Source organism: Syngnathoides biaculeatus, chromosome 12 (genome assembly GCF_019802595.1).
Source record: "Syngnathoides biaculeatus isolate LvHL_M chromosome 12, ASM1980259v1, whole genome shotgun sequence".
Classification (NCBI taxonomy): Eukaryota; Metazoa; Chordata; class Actinopteri; order Syngnathiformes; family Syngnathidae; genus Syngnathoides; species Syngnathoides biaculeatus.
In genome coordinates, this window is record NC_084651.1 from 27614170 (window position 1) to 27633437 (window position 19268).

At 41.4% G+C, this 19268-nt stretch overlaps 1 protein-coding gene across 2 annotated transcripts in view; it reads left to right on the forward strand.

Moving 5' to 3' along the window:
- Window positions 1-19268, forward strand: part of hells (helicase, lymphoid specific) — a 55248-nt gene that overhangs the window by 18524 nt on the left and 17456 nt on the right. For both annotated transcript variants that reach the window (XM_061836470.1, XM_061836468.1), the window contains 4 exons: window positions 2621-2764; window positions 2967-3163; window positions 6297-6390; window positions 6472-6633. In XM_061836470.1, the coding sequence (XP_061692454.1) occupies window positions 2621-2764; window positions 2967-3163; window positions 6297-6390; window positions 6472-6633 (597 nt within the window). The remainder of the gene's footprint in view (window positions 1-2620; window positions 2765-2966; window positions 3164-6296; window positions 6391-6471; window positions 6634-19268) is intronic.

Here is a 19268-nt window from a genome sequence, read left to right on the forward strand (position 1 = left end):
GCTGAGGATGGAGCTCCCAGGCAAAAGAGCGAGAGGAAGACCAAAGAGAAGGTTTATGGATGTGGTGAGGGAAAACATGAGGGCAGTTGGGGTTAGAGAGGAAGATGCAGGAGATAGGCTAAGATGGCAAAAGATGACACGCTGTGGCGACCCCTAACGGGACAAGCCGAAAAGAAGATGATGAAGATTGTAACACAGCAGTAAAATGGCTCAAACCCAACAGAAAATTCATTGTTTTTATTCATCTTCCTGTTCACTTAAACCTCTAAAGCAGGGGTGGGCAACCTGCAGATCTTTAGCCACATGCGGTTCCTTACCTCCTTTCGTGCGGCTCTCGTGAAGTCACGAAAGCATATCAAAGTTCTGCTTATGTGCGTGGGCTTTGCTTGAGTTCATTACGGTAGTTGTGAGTGAGCGTTGCTGGCGTTTATCCGGGGTATTGTGACAACGATGTGCACACGTTGTGAGTCACTGTATGAGACTGGACTGCTTAGCGTGTGCTGTAGAAGGGTTAGAAGGAAAAAAAAAATGCGATTGCTACTGGGGAAGATTGGCTTTACTGTTCCTGCAACCTAGCTCAGCTATGTGACGAGAAGGAAGCGTTAACCCTCAGCAGGACAAACTCTGCACGCAGAAGAGGTCTTCCCCTGGCTCTCCGACCACGGGAAGAGTAAGCATGGTATTTTTGCAAAACTGGCTTTCGCATTGAATGAAAATAGTTTTAAGTTTCCCAGTCGGATGGTGTTCTTTGGACATCCATCCATCCATTTTCTTTGCCGCTTATCCTTACGAGGGTCGTGGGGAGTGCTGGAGCCTATCCCAGCTGTCAATGGACAGGAGGCAGGGTACACCCTGAACTGGTTGCCAGCCAATCGCAGGGCAGATAGAGACAAACAGCCGCACTCACAATCACACGTAGGGGCAATTTAGAGTGTCCAATTAATATTGCATGATTTTGGGATGTGGGAGGAAACTGGAGTGCCCGGAGAAAATCCACGCAGGCACGGGGAGAACATACAAACTCCACACAGGTGGGGCCGGGATTGAACCCAGGTCCTCAGAACTGTGAGGCCAACACTTTACCAGCTGCTCCACCGCGCCCCCTTGTTTAGACAAAATTGTCAATTTTGCTCAGAATGCCAGGGAAAAATGCAGTGAAACGAACTGGAATTTCCAAAAGGGTCTAAACGTTGCAGTCACAAGTGAGTCACTCTGGAAAATCACACAGAAAAGCAGGTGCAGTTTAACAAAAAAAAATAAATAAAAATCAGCATCCAGAGACTCACGCTTGCATAATATCAAGTGGCTTGGAACATTGCAACGACCAAAAAGGGTAGTTATTTAAAAAAAAAAATACTTTGTGATGTCGCTGGAATCTTGTCCTGAAACAAAAATCTTCAGCAAATGGTCAGACCTTCAACTGTCCAGCCACACTATTGAAAAGAGAATATTGGACATTAGTTTGGCTACTTATTTACACTTCCACCCAGGTCTCCAATCATGTGAGTATTTTAGTGTTACATTAGATGAGAATTGTGACATACATGACTTGATTGAACTGGTAGTTTGTCTGTGTGAGAAAGCCCACAATTAAAAACTTTAAAAATTACTGCCCTGCGGTTTTGGTACTCTGTAGGAGTTGATTTTTCTCATGTTGGTGTGTGACATTTCCAACACATCTAGCTGAGCAAAGGTATGTGTGTGGAGGTAATGATCACGTGTATGATGTGGAAGAAGACCCGAGGATGACCCAAGATGCGCTGGAGAAACTGTTTCTCTTGGCTGGCCTGGGAATGCCTCAGGAAGCCTCCGGAAGAGCTGGAAGAAGTGCATGGGGAAAGGGAATCTGGGTATCTATGTTGAAGCTACTTCCCCCGTGACCCAACCCGCAGAAGAGGTAGAAAGTGGGCGGATGGATGTGGCTCTTTGCCGAAACACAATAAAAAATGTGGCTCTTCGTCTGACTGCTTGGCCACCCCTGCTAAAGTATCAGTGTTGAAGAACCTCGGAAAGTCTCAGACATCATTTCAGTCTGTGTTGGTCTCAATGTAATTTTAAAATTGATTATCCCCTGAATTTGTGCTGCTCTCCTCGCATTGCATTCAAGCCTTTTAGTCCGTTAGTAGATTCTTTCACGCTACTCCACATTTTAAAAATTCACTGGAAGACCTTCGCATGTGTCCAATTTTGTGAAAGGTTTTAAATTGAAAAATATATATTTTCCGGTCCGGAGTGTCATGCAGCATCCTATTTTTAGGGCACCAAAAACCAGCGGCATCTTCTTCTACACACACTGTTTTCTTCTACAGCCAATTGATGTAGATTTTTCTTCTCCTGCACCAGAAATTAAGTCTCCTCCAAATTGGAAGAATCTGTGCATTTTAGCCTCATCGCTAAATATGCTGCAGGGTTCCTAGCACCTGAAAAAAGTAGCGGATTGTCAACTGGAAAATACAGTAAATGGTGTACATCAGTAGGGAGGGGCTTTGAATTACAAAAGCTGCTGAGGAAAACTGAGAGATGAGTCAATACATAGCTTTGGTGTGTAATTGCAGTATAAATTGGGGAAGAAAATGAAAATTTGTACAATTCTCTTTGTCTTGTCATTTGTCTCCTATAGGTGTCTGTGCTGCTTTATCATGGCCCACAAACAGAGAGAGGCAAACTGCTGAAGCACATACGCAGATCCCAGGGGTCCCTCAGTATGCTTCCTGTCGTCATTACCTCATTTGAGATTGCCATGATCGATCGAAAGTTCCTTCAGGTATCATACATTTGTTTAACTGGATTTAACGTAATACTACAAAATGTGAATGCCATCTTAAAAAGAAAATTACTCCAAATTCTGGTACAAGGTCCTTCACTATTTTTAATCTGTGATTTGAGGCAGATGTGCAATGTTTTTTTTTTTTTTTTTTTTAAGTACTGTACATGATAGAACTTCATATTTTATTTATTCCTTTCAGCGTTGTCAGTGGAAGTACTTGATTGTGGATGAAGGCCACAGAATCAAAAACCTCAACTGTCGACTAGTGCAGGAGTTGAAGATGCTACCCACTGACAACAAGCTGCTGCTCACTGGGACTCCACTGCAGAACAGCCTGGCTGAGCTCTGGTCCCTACTCAATTTTCTCTTGCCAGAGGTCTTTGATGACCTTAAGAGGTAAGTGTTCTTAGAGCCACATGTTCACCAAATGGAACAGTTTATTGTAATACTCGACTGTTCTGTGTGGAACCGTAAAACCATTTTAACACATGCACGTCCAGCCGCTCTGCGGTCTCTATGCCCCTCACAAAGTCTTTATAAAGAAAAAATAAATCTTTAAATAGGCAGTGCTTTTATTTTAAAAGTTATGATTTTATCTGAATGTGCATGTCTGGGCTGCACAAGCAGGCAAGAGTAACACTTGTCTTTCAGTGTTGGCAACCTTTAAAGACTTAAGTGCAAAGACTGAAGGAAGTGATCCCAGAAGTCCCAGTACCTCTGACTTAGGCCCTCAACTAGTAGTTGAGGATTGTGAAGCCAGAAGTACAATTGGGTAATACTGGGTAATAGGGATCACAATTAATCGGTTATAACCAGTTTTCGATTGTTTAAAACCGAAACCGTAATCAGACTTTCGAAATCGGTTAAAATTTCCAATAATTTCTTCCGGTTCTGATATTCCACATTGCGCTATTTTTTCCAATATCATTTCCACTTTTTTCAAGAATGTTAACATTAAAACATTTTTCCAAAAAAAAAAAGAACAAAAATTTAACTTACACGAGTGCGGTGTTGAAAGCCACATTCAACAAGCTTGTTTGTCAATATTGTATACAAACTACCCCATTACCGTGGAGTAAATTAATGATTGATGGTGTAGCGCCGGAGAAAAGGAGTCGGAGGTGGAGTGTCGGATACAGGAACAAAACTTGTTTTATTGGCAGACATCAAAACACTACTCGCATAACGGCGGGAAGTCTGTGAACTCGTCACTCTGGAAGAGCAACAACAAAAACAGTCCGTGCGGAACCCCGCACCCCAACTCGAGGTCCCGCGGGTGAATTATGTAAACACCACAATGGTACCGATTTTAAAACCGGTTAATTGTTTTTTTGCTACAGGTGTTCGGTTAAAACCGATTATGAAAGTAAGCGTTTTTTTGCGATCCCTACTGTGTAACTTCGTAAAAGTGCTTTATTTGACATTCTAATGAAAGCTCGCACAAACTAGTTCACCACATTTAGTTTGTAAACACTGAAACTATGGGGGGCTGTTGTCATCTTAATTTTAAATTATATCGGGTCTTCCAAGTTTGATAATTCACTTTGATAGACACCAGATTAGCGGCACGGTGGAGCAACTGGTTAGATTATTGGTCCCACAGTTCTGAGGACCGAGGTTCAAATCAATGCTCCACCTGTATAGAGTTTGCATGTTCTCCCCATGGCTGCGTGGGTTTTCTCTGGGCACCATGGTTTCCTCCCACACCCCAAAAACAAGCATTAATTGCAGACTCTAAATTGCTTTTAAGTGTGATAGTGAGTCTGACTGTTGTTTCTCTATGTGCCGCTGCGATTGGCTGGCAACCAATGTTCCCTCTAAACTGCGGTGGTGCGCAATTGTGCACTGATGTGATCACTGCACAGACATTCTGCATTGCGCAAAAAAAAAATCCAACCAGAATTGAAAATATAACAACTATTCAGTTGTTACCATTTTGCAATAAGATTCAACGAGTCAGGGATGACTCGTTGCTACATTCAACGGCCCGATTCACGTACTCCAATGCCTTCGGTAATGGGCAGTAAGTGAAAGGATTCACCACTGTGTTCTTTTAGTCACTTTTTATTGAACACTTCTGCAGCACACCGAACTGTAACAACGAACTACTGCGTAGCCACAGTCGTTCTCCCGCTTAGTTTACTTAAGGCCGGCCCCCTCTGCTCTTAAAATGGTACACTCGTAAGTACATATATGACAGACCGTACTTACGCAGCCCATCAATGTAGTTTACAATAACAGGGTCCTTATGTGCCTCCTACCACTTAATTTTGACTATCATAGCTATCATGCCTATATTTAGCACTTCCCAGATGACTACAGTTCATTTGAGGTTGTGACTGTTTAAAACGTTAACTGGATGAGCCAAAATTTTCTTCAATTAAACAATAAAACTCAGACTTGTTTTAGGCAATAAAGAAAAGACACATTTCTTGTGTATGAAATACACTATATGAATTTGCTTTTCTTAAATACTTAAACATTGGGCACAGAGGTAAAGCGTTTAATACTACTGTTTGAAATTCAGCACAATTAGACTACAGAAAGTGACATGTCCAAATTACAGTCCATTTACTTTAGGTAAATCTCTCCAAACAAATTATGAGTACATTTTACAGGAGTCTGCAATTTTATTTTACCCTGCAATAATGTGAATTGTTTTGTTTGAATTTGTATTTCCTTTTGGGGGATCAGAAATCTGAATGCATGATATCAGCGTATCTAATTAAATAATCCAAAGTTGACAACTGCAAAAATTTTGATGTGCCATTAGGCCCACACATCAAATAATTTATCCACCCATGCATTTTCTACTGCTTCTCTGAGGTTGGGTCATGAGCATGAGCATTAGCAGGAACTCCCAGACGACCCTCTCCCCAGCCACTTCACCCAGTTCTTCCAGGGGGATCCTGAAGCGCTCCCAGGCCAGTGGAGGGAGAGTCTCTCCAGCTTGTCTTCAGTTGTCCCATGGTTTTCCCTGGTGGGACGTGCCCAGAACACCTTACCCATGAGGTATCTGGATCAGATGACCCAGCCACCTCATCTAGTACTCCCTAGATACTCCCGGCTGACTGGGCTTCTCACTCTGAGAACTCGAACACCCTGCAGAGGAAACTCATTTCGTCTGCTTGTATCTGGGATCTTGTTCTTTAAGTCACGACCCATAGCTCGTAACCCAAGTGAACGTAGGAACATAGATTGACCTTTAAATTGAGAGCCTGACTGGGTTTAGCTCCTTCTTTACCCCAATGGACAATACAAACTCACATCACTGTAGATGCTGCACGATCTGCCTGTCTATCAAAAAAGACCCCAAGATACTTGTACTCCTCCACTGGGCAGGACCTTATCCCCAACTTGTAGAGGGTATGCGAGTTTTTATTGATGCGAGCGCTTGAATGGGGGGAAGAAAAAAAATTATATCTTGCTCTTCAACCTCAATTCTATTGCATTTTTGTTTGTACTAATTAAAGACAAGGTGAAGAATGACTAATAGTTTATTTTTTTCAATGTCTTGCTTGTTGTGTAGCTTTGAGTCTTGGTTTGATATTGACACACTTGGTGAGCCAGAAAGTGTGGTGGCTGCTGAGCGTGAAAGGAACATCCTGAGCATGTTGCACCAGGTCTGTTCTCAAACACGTATTTAGTTGATTGTCTTTTGAATTACATGTATTGTTGAGCCAAATAATATTCCTTTTTCTTAGATTCTGACTCCATTTTTGCTGAGGAGACTGAAGACTGATGTGTCACTAGAGATTCCTCCAAAGAAAGAGATAATTGTTTATGCCCCTCTGACTGCAAAACAGGAGAATTTCTACACTGCTATTGTGAACAAGACCATCGCCAAATTGCTTGGTCACCAGAAGGTATCTTCATTAATTATTTTAAGATCTATGGAGATTATTGGAACATGTCACAAACATGTAAACATGAACTAGTGTAGCCCTATATGAAAACTGATTTTTCAGTTTATTCCGTAATATACAGATGGAACGGAAAGTATTCAGACTTACTTAAAGAGCGGGTGACATCCCTATAAACATTCTAAAATAGATATTGTCATGAAAAATACATATAACAGTATTCACTTCAATGTCTATACGAAAAAAAAAAGTGAGCGGAGAGCGCGGCATCCATGCACAAAGTTGCGCAATTGAGTGTCCCTCGGCATCCAAGTGGTTGCCATATTAGTGGCGTCATCTGTCCTTGACGTCATCGTCACTTCTGCCGTTGAAAACGCGCAGTGCCTGCTACTATGGAAGCCGAACAACAGAGATATTCGGATTTTTCCAACGCCCCTTCTGACACGGAAGCTCTTTTCGAAAAGGACAACACCACACAACCGAGTGAAGTTACCGGGGTAATATTACACTATTGTTTCGAGCCCTCAGGGCAATATTACACTATTGTTTCAAGCCCTATTCAGATGATATGCCATCACGGCCAAACCGCATCCCGTCCGATCCACTTCCGTGACGGAGATGAGCCATTGCGGCTCATCGCAGCCGGCCGGTGTGGCTTATGACAAAGTTGAGCGGTGCTGCTTTAGGGGGGGGCTCACGGACGCCACAGTACTCGATGAATACAGTCGAGAGCCGCCCCCGTCGCAAAGCCCGACGCGCAGCCTTCGCGGAAGATGTGACCGCCGAACGCGGCGCCTCAGCCGGTGTGCCTGAGTTTCAGCCCGCCGTGCTATATAAGGAGGGGGTGGAGGCTGAGTGAGACATTGTTAGCTGGGCGACGTGCACATCGACACATTTCATATGCGGATCTTTTGTTACGTTATGAGAGAGACCGATTACGTGGTCCGCCTCAAACTATTATTTTTTTTTTAGTTGCTGTATGCGCACATCAACACATTTTATACGCGGATCTTTTGCTACGTTATGAGAGAGACCGATTACGTGGTCCGCCCCAAACTATTTTTTTTTTAGTAGCTGTATACACACCTCCCTGTTATTTGGAACCCACGAAGGTCTCGTCCTCTGCACACGTGCAATCCATTTTTCACAACGAACAGGGTCTCTTTCAAACTTATGAAGGGTAATTCCATTTTCCCGAGTGTTCAAGTAATGTCCAGCAATGCAATGAGCCGGCATTTTGGCTAACACGAGGGAACAACGAGCTACCGTCCCGGAGGTAAAACTAATGGAAACAAACGAGTCCACTAGGGGGCGCCTCTGTCTTGTACGTCACTTCCTGCTTCTTCTCGAAAACAAATCCCTGAGAGGATTTTCATGGCGGGAGTTACTAAAAGCTGTATATGTCAAAATCATGTTTTGTGGTGAAAAAACACATGGAACCATATTGGCTGTGGGTTTTTCATTAATAATATACCAAAAATCATCCGTTTGACGACACTTGAGCTTTAAATTTTCCACTGCTATATTGCATTCATTTGCGAAATGCATTTAAGTATTTTTCCATTTTAATTTACAGACAGCATCTTCTAATATATATTTTTTTTCCAGATGAAAAAAGAAACTGAAATATCATTCTGCTGTACGTATTCAGACTCTTTGCTCAATATTTAGTAGAAGCACGCTTTTGAGCTAATACAGCCATGATTCTTTTTGGGACTCATGGAAGAAGTTTTTTTTACAACTGTACTTCGGGAGCCGCTGCTGTTTCTCCTGGGAGATCAGTCAGGTTGGATGGTGAATGTTGGTGGACACCCATTTTCAGGTCTCTCCACAGATGATTAAAGTCCCACTGACATCCCTATTTACATTGTACAATAGATATTGTCATGAAAATTACATATAATATTCATTTTGTCTGTACGAAAAAACAAATATGAGCCGAGAGCGTGTCATTCATCCGCAAAGTTGCGGGAATCTCACTCCACATCAAAGCGGTAGCCATAATGCCTGCTATGTCATTCGCAGCTGTCACACTGGTACAGTCGCCGTGAAGACACTGTGCCACCTGCTATGAGAGACGGACAACAGAGATTTTCAGATTTTTTTTTTTCTTTTTTTCCGACGCCCTTTATGACACGGAAGTTCTTTTCAAAGACAAGAACATCTCGCAATCAAGGGAAGTGACCGGGGCAATATTACCGTATTGTTTCGAGTCAAATTCAGATGATATGCAGATCACTTCTAATTAACAACAAAGTCCTCGACAGTATATATGACAGTATGTGTACTTAGCCGCGAACGATGACAACGGCGTAAAGCGGCGCGAGCGTTGTCGTTGCTCGCTGAAAGAAGGATTACGTTGTCCCCCCCCCCCCCCCCAAACTATTTTTTTAATAGCTCTATGCACACCTACCTGTCACTTGGAACCCACAAAGCTCTCGTCCTTTACACCTGTGCAATCGATTTTTCACGACGAACCAGGTCTTTTGGAGTGAATCCATACCATACCATACCAAACCATACAAAGAGCTACCTTACCGCAGGTAAATCTGGTATAAACACATGAACCCGCCTAAGTAGGGATCTGCAAATAATGTCACTTCCTGCTTCTTCTCCAAAACAAATCCCCCGTGGATTTTCTCGGCGGGAGTTACAAAAAGCCATATTCGTGAAAATAATGTTATGTGGTTAAAAAAAAAAAAAAAACATATGGGTCCATTCCGGCTACCTTTAAAAAAAAAAAAAAAAAACACATTAAAAAGCATGCTTTTGGTCTCTGTTGGACTTTAATTACTGAGTTGTTCTGAAGCCACTCCTTCGTTATATTAGTAGTGTGCTTTTGGTTATTGTCTTGTTTGAAGGAAAACTTTTGGGCCAGCCTGAGGTTCTGAGCCCTCTGGAGAAGCTTTTTGTCCAGGATATTCCTGTACTTGGCTGCATTCATCTTTATTTTTTTTGTTTTTATTGCAGCCAGTCTTCCTGTCCCTGCAGGTGAAAAACACCACAGTATGATGCTGCTGCGACCATGCTCCTCTGTTGGGAATACTGTATATTTGATTGGTAATGAGCAATGCCTTGTTTTCTCCACACATACCCACCTTAGAAATAAGGCCAAAAAGTTCTATCTTGGTGTCATCAGACCAGAGAAGTCTTACTTCTCACATTTTTGGATTCCCATTTTATTTTATTTTTTTCGTAAACGCTATGTGAGCTTTCGTTTGTCTTTCGCTGAGAGAGAGGCCTCTGTCACGCCTCTCTGCCATAAAAGTGGAGGGCTGCAGTGATGCTTGACTTTCTAAAACCTTCTCCCATCTTCTGACTGCATTTCTGGAGCTCAGGCACGTTGATCTTTGGGTTCTTCACCTCTCTCACCAAGGCACTTCTCCCGATTGTTCAGTTTGGCCGGATGGCCAACTCTTAGAAGGGTTATGTGCAGCAGATTTTTTGTAACTTTGCCCAAATACCTGCCTTCTCACAATTTTGTTGATGTGGTCTTCAGGTAGTTCCTTTGACCTCCTGATTTTCATTTGCTCAAACATGCACTGTGAGCTGTATGGTCCGATATACAGGGTGTCCTATAAGTCTTCATGCATAGGAACTATGTTTAACAAAAAACATTTTTAAATCTAATATCCCCTTGCTTCTGTAATATGCTGACAGTATGTCTTTGATCACATATTGCTTGATCCAAAACACTGTTTGGAACTTGACAAGTTTTGTCCCGTGTGTGTGTGTGTGTGTGTGTGTGTGTGTGTGTGTGTGTGTGTGTGTGTGTGTGTGTGTGTGTGTGTGTGTGTGAGTGTGTGAGTGAGTGAGAGAGATACTCGTCCCATGTTTTCTGTTAAATATGCTGGCGACCATAGGATTGCTTGCTGAACCAGCCATGCGGGTGATGTCCGTTTGTTGGTCTTTATTCAAATGCATTCTTTGGTTATCTGAAGTACAAAGAAATGCATATTAGAACCGTATATGTATGGAATGTGTTATGTCTCCTATGTTTGTAGACATACGGGACACCCTGTAGACAGGTGTGTGGCTTTCCCAAATATACGTAATATAATTTTAAAAATTGTAATGGGGTCTGAATACTTTACCCACTGTAACCATTCTAGGATATAGAGATTGTGCACGTGACCAATGTTCCCTGTAAGCTGCGCACCAGGTTTTTTTTTTAAACATGGCAGCACGCGGTCTCGAACAAGCTGCTGCTCGGCCACACCATGCACACACTCCACTTTCATGTTTACCTGACACTGCCCACCTCCCGCTCTTAAAGAGGTACACTCATAATTACAAACACCTCACACCACCGGTGCTTTAGTTAGAAACACAGTCTGGGCAACGTAGAGCAAAGACGAGTTAGACATGCTGCCTATGTTTACTCAAGATCATAATGGCAAAAGTAAAAAAAAACAAAACGAGAAATACTGTTCCTTTAATGAATATTTGAGTATGTGAACAATAATAATAATAATGAAGAAAAAGTGTTGAAACTGGATGAGATTTTCTCTTTTTTGAGTAAAAAAAGGTCTGGTCTGAAGCCAAAGTAGAAAGTACTGGATGAGATGGTGTCTAATGTTAAAATTCCACACAAGCACACAAAGCACAGCTAATATAGTGTCCAAAAAGCTAATTCTGTATTTGAAAAATAGGAAACATCATAACATTAACCTTAAAATTGTTTGGGAGCATCATTCAGCTTAGCTATTGCTAAATATTCTGCAAACAATAATTCAGTTTTACACCAAGAAAAACAGACGGGGATATTATTGTGGGTTAAAAATAAATAAATGAAACAAAGTTGGAGGCAACATTTCAAATTTACAGTTCATTGTTGGCTTGTTTTGGTCAGCAATGTATTTTCTTGTTTGGTGACATTTTCATTGCAAGTTTGCAAAAACAAAATTGTTCTTAAAAATTTCTGATGGTAATGTAAATCCTGTATGTAATCTGAATCTCTGAATGAGGCATGAAACTTCAATGGATAACAGCGATCTGACCACAGTGCATAAGTCTGATGTTGTGCACAGTGGTCAAAGGGAGGGCTTGCGGGCTTAGCGTGTTTGCTCAAACAGGTAAAAAATAAGAGAGAACGTTGCACGTGACGTCACCATTTTTACGGGACCATATTGCCGGTCAAACAAAGGTGTTCGGCAGTGCGAGAGTTGGTAAACTGGAGCAGATTTTTAAAATTGCCCCAGACCTGTTGGTTGTATGAATGTACATTGTGTTGTTTATACTGATTCACTAAAGGAAACCGCACGTCGTGTCCTGCCTCCTGATTGGCTGAGGGACTGTAGACCATTGTCAATCACCCTTAGTACCTGACTGCAGCTTTGGGGGTGGGTGGCAGGCCCCATGCCGTTTCAGCGCATGGCCGGTGTCTATGTACTAATGGGATCGTGGCAAAAAAAGAGGGTGCATACAGGTGCCCAGTCAGTGGAAGAAAAAAAAAACTTGCACAACGTGAAAGCACACATGAAACCCATAATGGTCTCTAAGCCAAGCAGAAATAGTGAAGGGCAGGTACCCTTCGTCTGATTGTTTGCGTGCAAATGTGCGCATGAGCGTGCAAGCTTTTGAAATGCGGGAGCTCACGTGCAAGAAGCTAAGTTTTTTTCTAATGGTGAGCCAGTAGCGGCACAGTCAGAAAATTGAGTGATGATAATGGAATTAGTTTTAAAGCCTAATGCCACCACGAAGATGTTGGAACATTTTTGATTGTAGCCTGATTAACGCAGGTATTCTGGTCATGCCACTAAGCTGAGGTCAAATTTGTATGAAGTCTCAAGTAAGACATGCTGTCTTATTAAACTTAATTATCCCACCCATTTTCCTTACTTGGGAACCATAAAAACAATGGGACATTTCCTGTTTCATGTCACTTTGCAATTATTTAACCCTTTGCGAAACAATGCAAATGGAAATGTTACAGTGTACAGTATATAATACTTGTGGCCTTACAAAGTAGTGTTACTTACTCTCCTAATAGATGTAGCCGTTGACAAAGCCTGCAGACTTTTGAAAAGTAGCACAATTCTTTTCCAATTGCTGTAAATACGAGCCGGGAAGTGTTGTGTGCTAAGATCCAATAAAGCAAGTATAACAGCGAGTCGATGCTCCGTATTATTAGTACTCCTGCCATTGACCAGACAAAACAAAAATAACAAAGTACAATGTTCAAGCGTTAGAGCCAGAATACACACAGGTGGAACGTGACGTGTTGGAGAAATGGCGTGATGCTGACGGAGGGCATAACATGGAGCTCGGAGATGTTCCTGACAGGCTCGTTTCGAAAGACTTGTGTTCGTGTTCTCTTGGTGACCAAATGCCAACTGTGGCTGCATAACATATATAATATATACTAGATAATAGATACGAAGTTGTTAATTTGGATGAAGATGTGTTACATGGCAATTTACTTGTGATCCATGACAGTTTGATGAAAGGACCACTTGTACATCCAGTGGAAAATCAGTAAGTACACATTTTTAATCTTAGAATCCTATGTGAATGCTATGTGAGCTCTATGAATGCTATGGGCTATGTCCAGTTACTGCAAGCTTATTTTTCAAGTACTGTGTAGGACTAATGGTTTATTTATATCTGGAATATAAAATGCAAAAAAAAAAAAAAAAATTGCGAGTTCCCTAAAGTGATTACATGTATATATCCATCCATCCATTTTCTTAGCTGCATGAGGGTCGCGAGATTGCTGGAGCCTATCCCAGCTGTCAACTGGCAGGAGGCAGGTTACACCCACGCAAACACGGGAGAGAACATGCAGACTTCAGACACAGAGATCTGGGATTGAACCCGGGTCCTCACAACTGTGAGGCCAACACTTTACAACTGGTCCACCGTGCTGCCTTAAAAAGTATGTTGTTGCTTATACAGTACTGGCACGAGAGGCTATAGCTAAACGGCTAATAACCAGTAATGGTTAGATGCGTGGAAATTTCCCCGACTGATGAACGACCCTCAACTGTGACATCCACTGCTTTATCCTGTCAGGTTGACCCCATGGGATGTTAAAGAAGGACAAATTTGGATGCATTTTCTCAGTTTTGTTCCACAACACTTTGGTATCTTGGCTTAGCTAGAACAAATGGTCTGGAATGCTCAGCACCAGCGACGTCAGGGGCGGGGTTAAGGACATTTCTTCCGGGTTTGGCTGTAAAATCTGGCACATATGCAGATTTTGCTTGGATTTAAAAAAAAAATGTTCTTAATTTTTTTAAAGTTTTTTTTTCAATGAATGTCCAAAATCTATGTAATAATAATATTAGTGTAATTTTTCGAGTTTAAAGCATCCTTAAGTATAATGGGCACCCCAAAGTTGACCAAAAAAAATCAGGAAAACCCTTCTACCAATGTACAATGTGCACATCCAATTTGCTGCTACCCATATGCTCAAAATATTGGGAATTATCTATGTTGATGTTTTGTTAGGTTTGTACTTGTAGTGTTTTTCAAAAAACGTCCCGTACAACAATCATTAATAATACTCATTGTGCACGTGCTGATGTAGTCATAATATAATCTCAGGACAGGCCACAGGACACGCTTATCCTGGTCCCTGCAATTGTCAGAACAAAATCCCTCAACTAAAATAAATGCTCAAAGATCAATTAACATTTTATTACTACTGTTGATAACACATTTTACAGTCTTAAATATTACACACTGTTTGACTTAAACATTTTTTGCATATTTGTGCATAAAACATTTGTGCATAGTGCAGTGTATCCTTTACATTACACATCCTTGGCCAAGACATTAAAAGCAACATCTGGCAAACCTCCAATCTGAAAAATATCCATCGTAGCTACCTTTGGTGACTTGGTCCAGTTCAGGTGCCTCCTGAATTTATGACCAGTGATCCTATTTTGCTCCCACAGCATGTCATCCCATGTCCCATCCATGGGGTTTGTGGGGAAACATTTTTTGAATCCCAAGAGTTTGGTTCCGCAGCGCAGCTGCTTGCCCACCTGACGCCATAGCTTTCCTTTGGCGTCAGGTGGCCATCAAAACAACGTGAGCTCAAACTACATAGAAACGAGGGTAATGAGCACATTTAAAACAAAAAAAACGACCATTTATATTGTGTGCGCGCTCCTGTTTTTTTTTTTTAATGTGCCCATGATGCTCATATTACGTAGCTTGAGCTCATGTTATTTTTAGAAGACACTGAAGCAAGCTATCGTCGTTATGGACTGTGGCGCTACTTCTGGGTTAGCGGCATCATCGGTATGAGTGATGACACATTCCTCTTAAAAGCAGCTGCACAACTAGCCGTTGTAGTCGACGTTTTTTGTCTTGGTTTAAGTTAAAACAAACCTACGGGCAGTCGTTTCTGATCTTTGGTGCAGTAGCAACAAACATGCTATGGTAACGATCGTAAAATGCAAGCTCCCCAAGGAGGTCATAGAGTTAAGGTTGGGGGTGCACATTACCGTAATAAATATAAATGTTTAGCATAAGACATTAAATATCATATCGAAATGTATATGTATACCTTTTTTTTTTTAACCACTCTATGTACCAACTATACAATGTGATTGTATTTTTTATTTTTCATCCATACCTAAATATAATGCGCTTTATTAACTTTTTGAAAATATTTTTGGAAAAATGTACGCAATTATTTTCGACCTTACTTCACATTGGAGGGTTTATTGTACATAAGAATTTTGGGGAGAGTCTTCCTTTAAACAAGGGCACACTAACTTGTGCTCCTGTGTTGTTTCAGAACCGGCCATTAAATTCGATTTGTAATATTTTAACCCTACATCAGGAGTGTCAAACTTAATGTAGCTCAGGGGCCTCATGAAGGAAAATCTATTACCACGTGGGCCAAACTGGTAAATCATGGCCTATATTTACCAAACTATATACTTTATAACTTAATAACAACTTCATTAATGATTTCTTTGTTTTAATAAAGTCCAAAAGTAGGGGCCCAACATCGCTGTTAATCATAAAACATTCCAATTTTTTTAATTAATTCTGAGGAAAAAGAACACAATACCAGTTATTTACATAAGTATACTACATAACGCAGAACTATATAAGGGTGTCATTTCTCCGGCAGAAATATATATAATAACAGCACAATCCTGTTCCCTAAACACCTGCAAGAAGAGAATATATTGTTCTTATACTACATAACTTTTTTTGCGCTCTAGCAGCTCTTTGGTCAAGCGATTCATGTGCTACATAACATCCACCATAAAAGCAAGGTCCTGCATCCATTCTGCGGAATGAAATTCTAATCCTGGTTTGCCCTTTTTTTCCATGAGCTGTCCTAATTTCTCCTCGTGAATCAAAGTAATCCCTCAACCCAGCACCTGCTTAACTACCATACCTCAGTGTGGTATGGCAGGCCATTGATGTGGTCTTGTCTCTGAGAATACTGTCAAACTGATGGTGGTTTCAGAGTTCTGGATTTTGATGACCACCTTCATGATGTTAGCCATCTTTAATGACTTGAAACACAAAGCCACATGGTGCAAAATACAATGAAAAGTCCCAAAATCACGTCCTCCATTTGCAGGTTGCACTTCCTACGAGTTCAGTGAAAATATCAGATGATGTCATAGCTTTCATTGGCACCCTCCCCACGCACTCTTCTGTGACTGTGTCATCATCTCCATGGATGAAAATGGCTAGTTGTACAACTTTTGTAATGTCCGTACTTTCATTATTTGCAACTCAAAATGCAATAGATGACTTTACTTTTTGCTGTAACTGGCTGTCCAAATCTACTGAAAGCCGGGAAATCCCATCTGCAACTGTTTCTCGTCAGGCATATACAGTGAAGAAAATAAGTATTTGAACACCCTGCGATATTGCAAGTTCTCACACATAGAAATCATGGAGGGGGCTGAAATTTTCATCTTATGTCCACTTTGAAAGATATAATCTAAAAAGAAAAATCCAGAAATCACTATGTATGATTTATTTATTTATTTATTTTAACGATTTGTGTGATACAGCTGCAAAGAAGTATTTGAACACCTGTCTATCAGCTGGAATTCTGACCCTCAAAGACCTGTTAGTCTGCTTTTAAAAGTCCACCTCCACTCCATGTATTATCCTGAATCAGATGCACCTGTGTAAGGTTGTTAGGTGCATAAAGACACCTGTCCACCCCAAACGATCAATAAGACTCAAACCTGTAACATGGCCAAGACCAAAGAGCTGTCCAAAGACACCAGAAACAGACTGCCAAGCAGTTTGGTCAAAAAAGTTCCTCTGTTGGAGCAATCATTAGAAAATGGAAGAAGCTAAACATGACGCCCAATCTCAATCGGAGTGGCGCCCCATGCAGGATATCACCTTGTGGGGTCTCAATGATCCTTAGAAACGTGAGGAATCAGCCCAGGACTACACGATAGGACTTGGTCAATGACCCAAAAAGAGCTGGGACCACCGTTTGCAAGGTGACTGTTGGTAATACACTAATACATCATGGTTTGAAATCATGCATGGCACGGAAGGTTCCCCTCCTTAAACTAGCACATGTCAAGGCGCGTCTTAAGTTTGCCATTGACCATTTGGATGATATAAAGGAGTCATGGTGTTTTAAAACATTTCTGATACCTCGCTCAGGAGTTCGGTATCAAATTTTAATAGGTTCGTCGGAGATAGGCACTCAGAAATGAAGACAAGACACACTTCTGGCTACCAACAATTGGCACTTTATTGGTCCCACACAGAAATGGTAACACAAGCACAAATCACGTGGTATGAAGCTAAGTAATATCCAACCAGCTCTTAGAAGAATATCCAGCTCTTACCGTGCGCCAATAGGAGGGAGAGCCAACACTCCAGGTAGAGCAGCTTCAATACCGGCTGGGCGTCCGTACGCAACCCGCAGCAGACTCTACCGAGAGTATCCAAAGTCCTCCTTTTATACTCTAAGCGTGTGCGGAAGGAGGGGTGAGTGGCCAATTCATCCCGCCTGACGCCACACTATTCTTTGTTACCAACAGATGGCGTTGCACGACATCATATAACACAAAAACATCTTTTTATGACATTGCTGGTTATCCAAACATCCTTTTATGACATTGCTGGTTATTCAAAGCTATTGCGATCGTCTTTTAGGTTATACAAAGCTGTTGCGAAACATATACGAAGCTATTGCGAAACATCTTTTAATTATGGAAAAACAACACAATAAAATTATTCTTACTTCACATGGGATAAAGTTATTTGGTCAGATGAAACCAAATCTGAACTTTTTGGTCATAATTCCACAAACCATGTTCGGAGGAAAACAAATGATGTTTTCCATCCCAAGAACACCATCCGTACTGTGAAGCATGGAGGTGGTAGCATCATGCTTTGGTGGTGTTTTTCTGCACATGGGACAGGACGACTGCACTGTATTAAGGAGAGGATGACTGCAGTCATGTATTGTGAGATTTTTGCGAACTATCTCTTTCCCTCAGTCAGAACATTGAAGATGGGTCGTGGCTGGGTCTTTCATGACAATTACTCGAAGCACACAGCCAGGAAAACCAAGGAGTGGCTCTGTAAGAAGCATATCAAGGTTCTGGTGTGGCCTAGCCAGTCTCCAGACCGAAACCCAATAGAAAATCTTTGGAGGGAGCTGAAACTCTGTTTCTCGGCGACAGCCCAGAAACCTGTCTGATCTAGAGAAGATCTGTGTGAAGGAGTGGGCCAAAATCCCCTCCTGCAGTGTATGCAAAGCTGGTGAACAACTACAGGAAATGTTTGTCCTCCATGATTGCAAAGGCTACTGTACCAAATATAAACATTGGTTTTGTCAGGCGTTCAAATACTTATTTGCAGCTGTATCACACAAATAAATCGTTAAAAAATTCATACATTGTGATTTCTGGATTTTTTTTTTTAGATTATCTCTCTCACAGTGGACATGCAGCTAAGATGAAAATTTCAGACCTCTCCATGATTTCTAAGTGGGAGAACTTGCAATATAGCAGGGTGTTCAAATACTTATTTTCTTCACTGTATTTGCGAAAGCCTAGCGGCTTTCAGGGCACACAATTGCTGCTGTCTTCATCATGCATGTTTTTGCGAATTCACCCTAGTTAAATGGTTTTTAAGCCATCACGATTTCATTAGCAATGAGCTAGCTAGCCTTCACAGCAGCGTCACTGATGTCTCTGCTGTGAGTAAACACAGACTGCTGTTTCTGCAGACATCCTAACAGTTCATTCACCTCTCCACTGCCCTTCAAAGTTATTTGTTGGGATGAAAACTCAAATAATAACGGTTATATTCTTTCAGCACCAAACATGCTGTGAATGCATCAAACATACAGCGTTCTCATTCATTTCTCTTAATAAATAGGAGGATAACCATTTATCTTGGAACACTGCACTCTGCGTTTTCGTTTCTCTTTGTTTGACATAGATATATTGGAGCAATAATGGTGCCAAAGCATACTGGAAAAGTAAAAGCTGCTGCAATAAATAGCGCAGACAGAACACAAAGCAGCTCTTCTGGGCTGCACACTGGGCCTACTTGCTCTTCCCTGGTATAAACGATTTTGCTTTCTGAACACAATAGTTGTTGTTAGAACAGCATTTTTATAGAAAAATTCAAGATCACTTTTATGTCCATGCCATCGTTTTATACTTAAA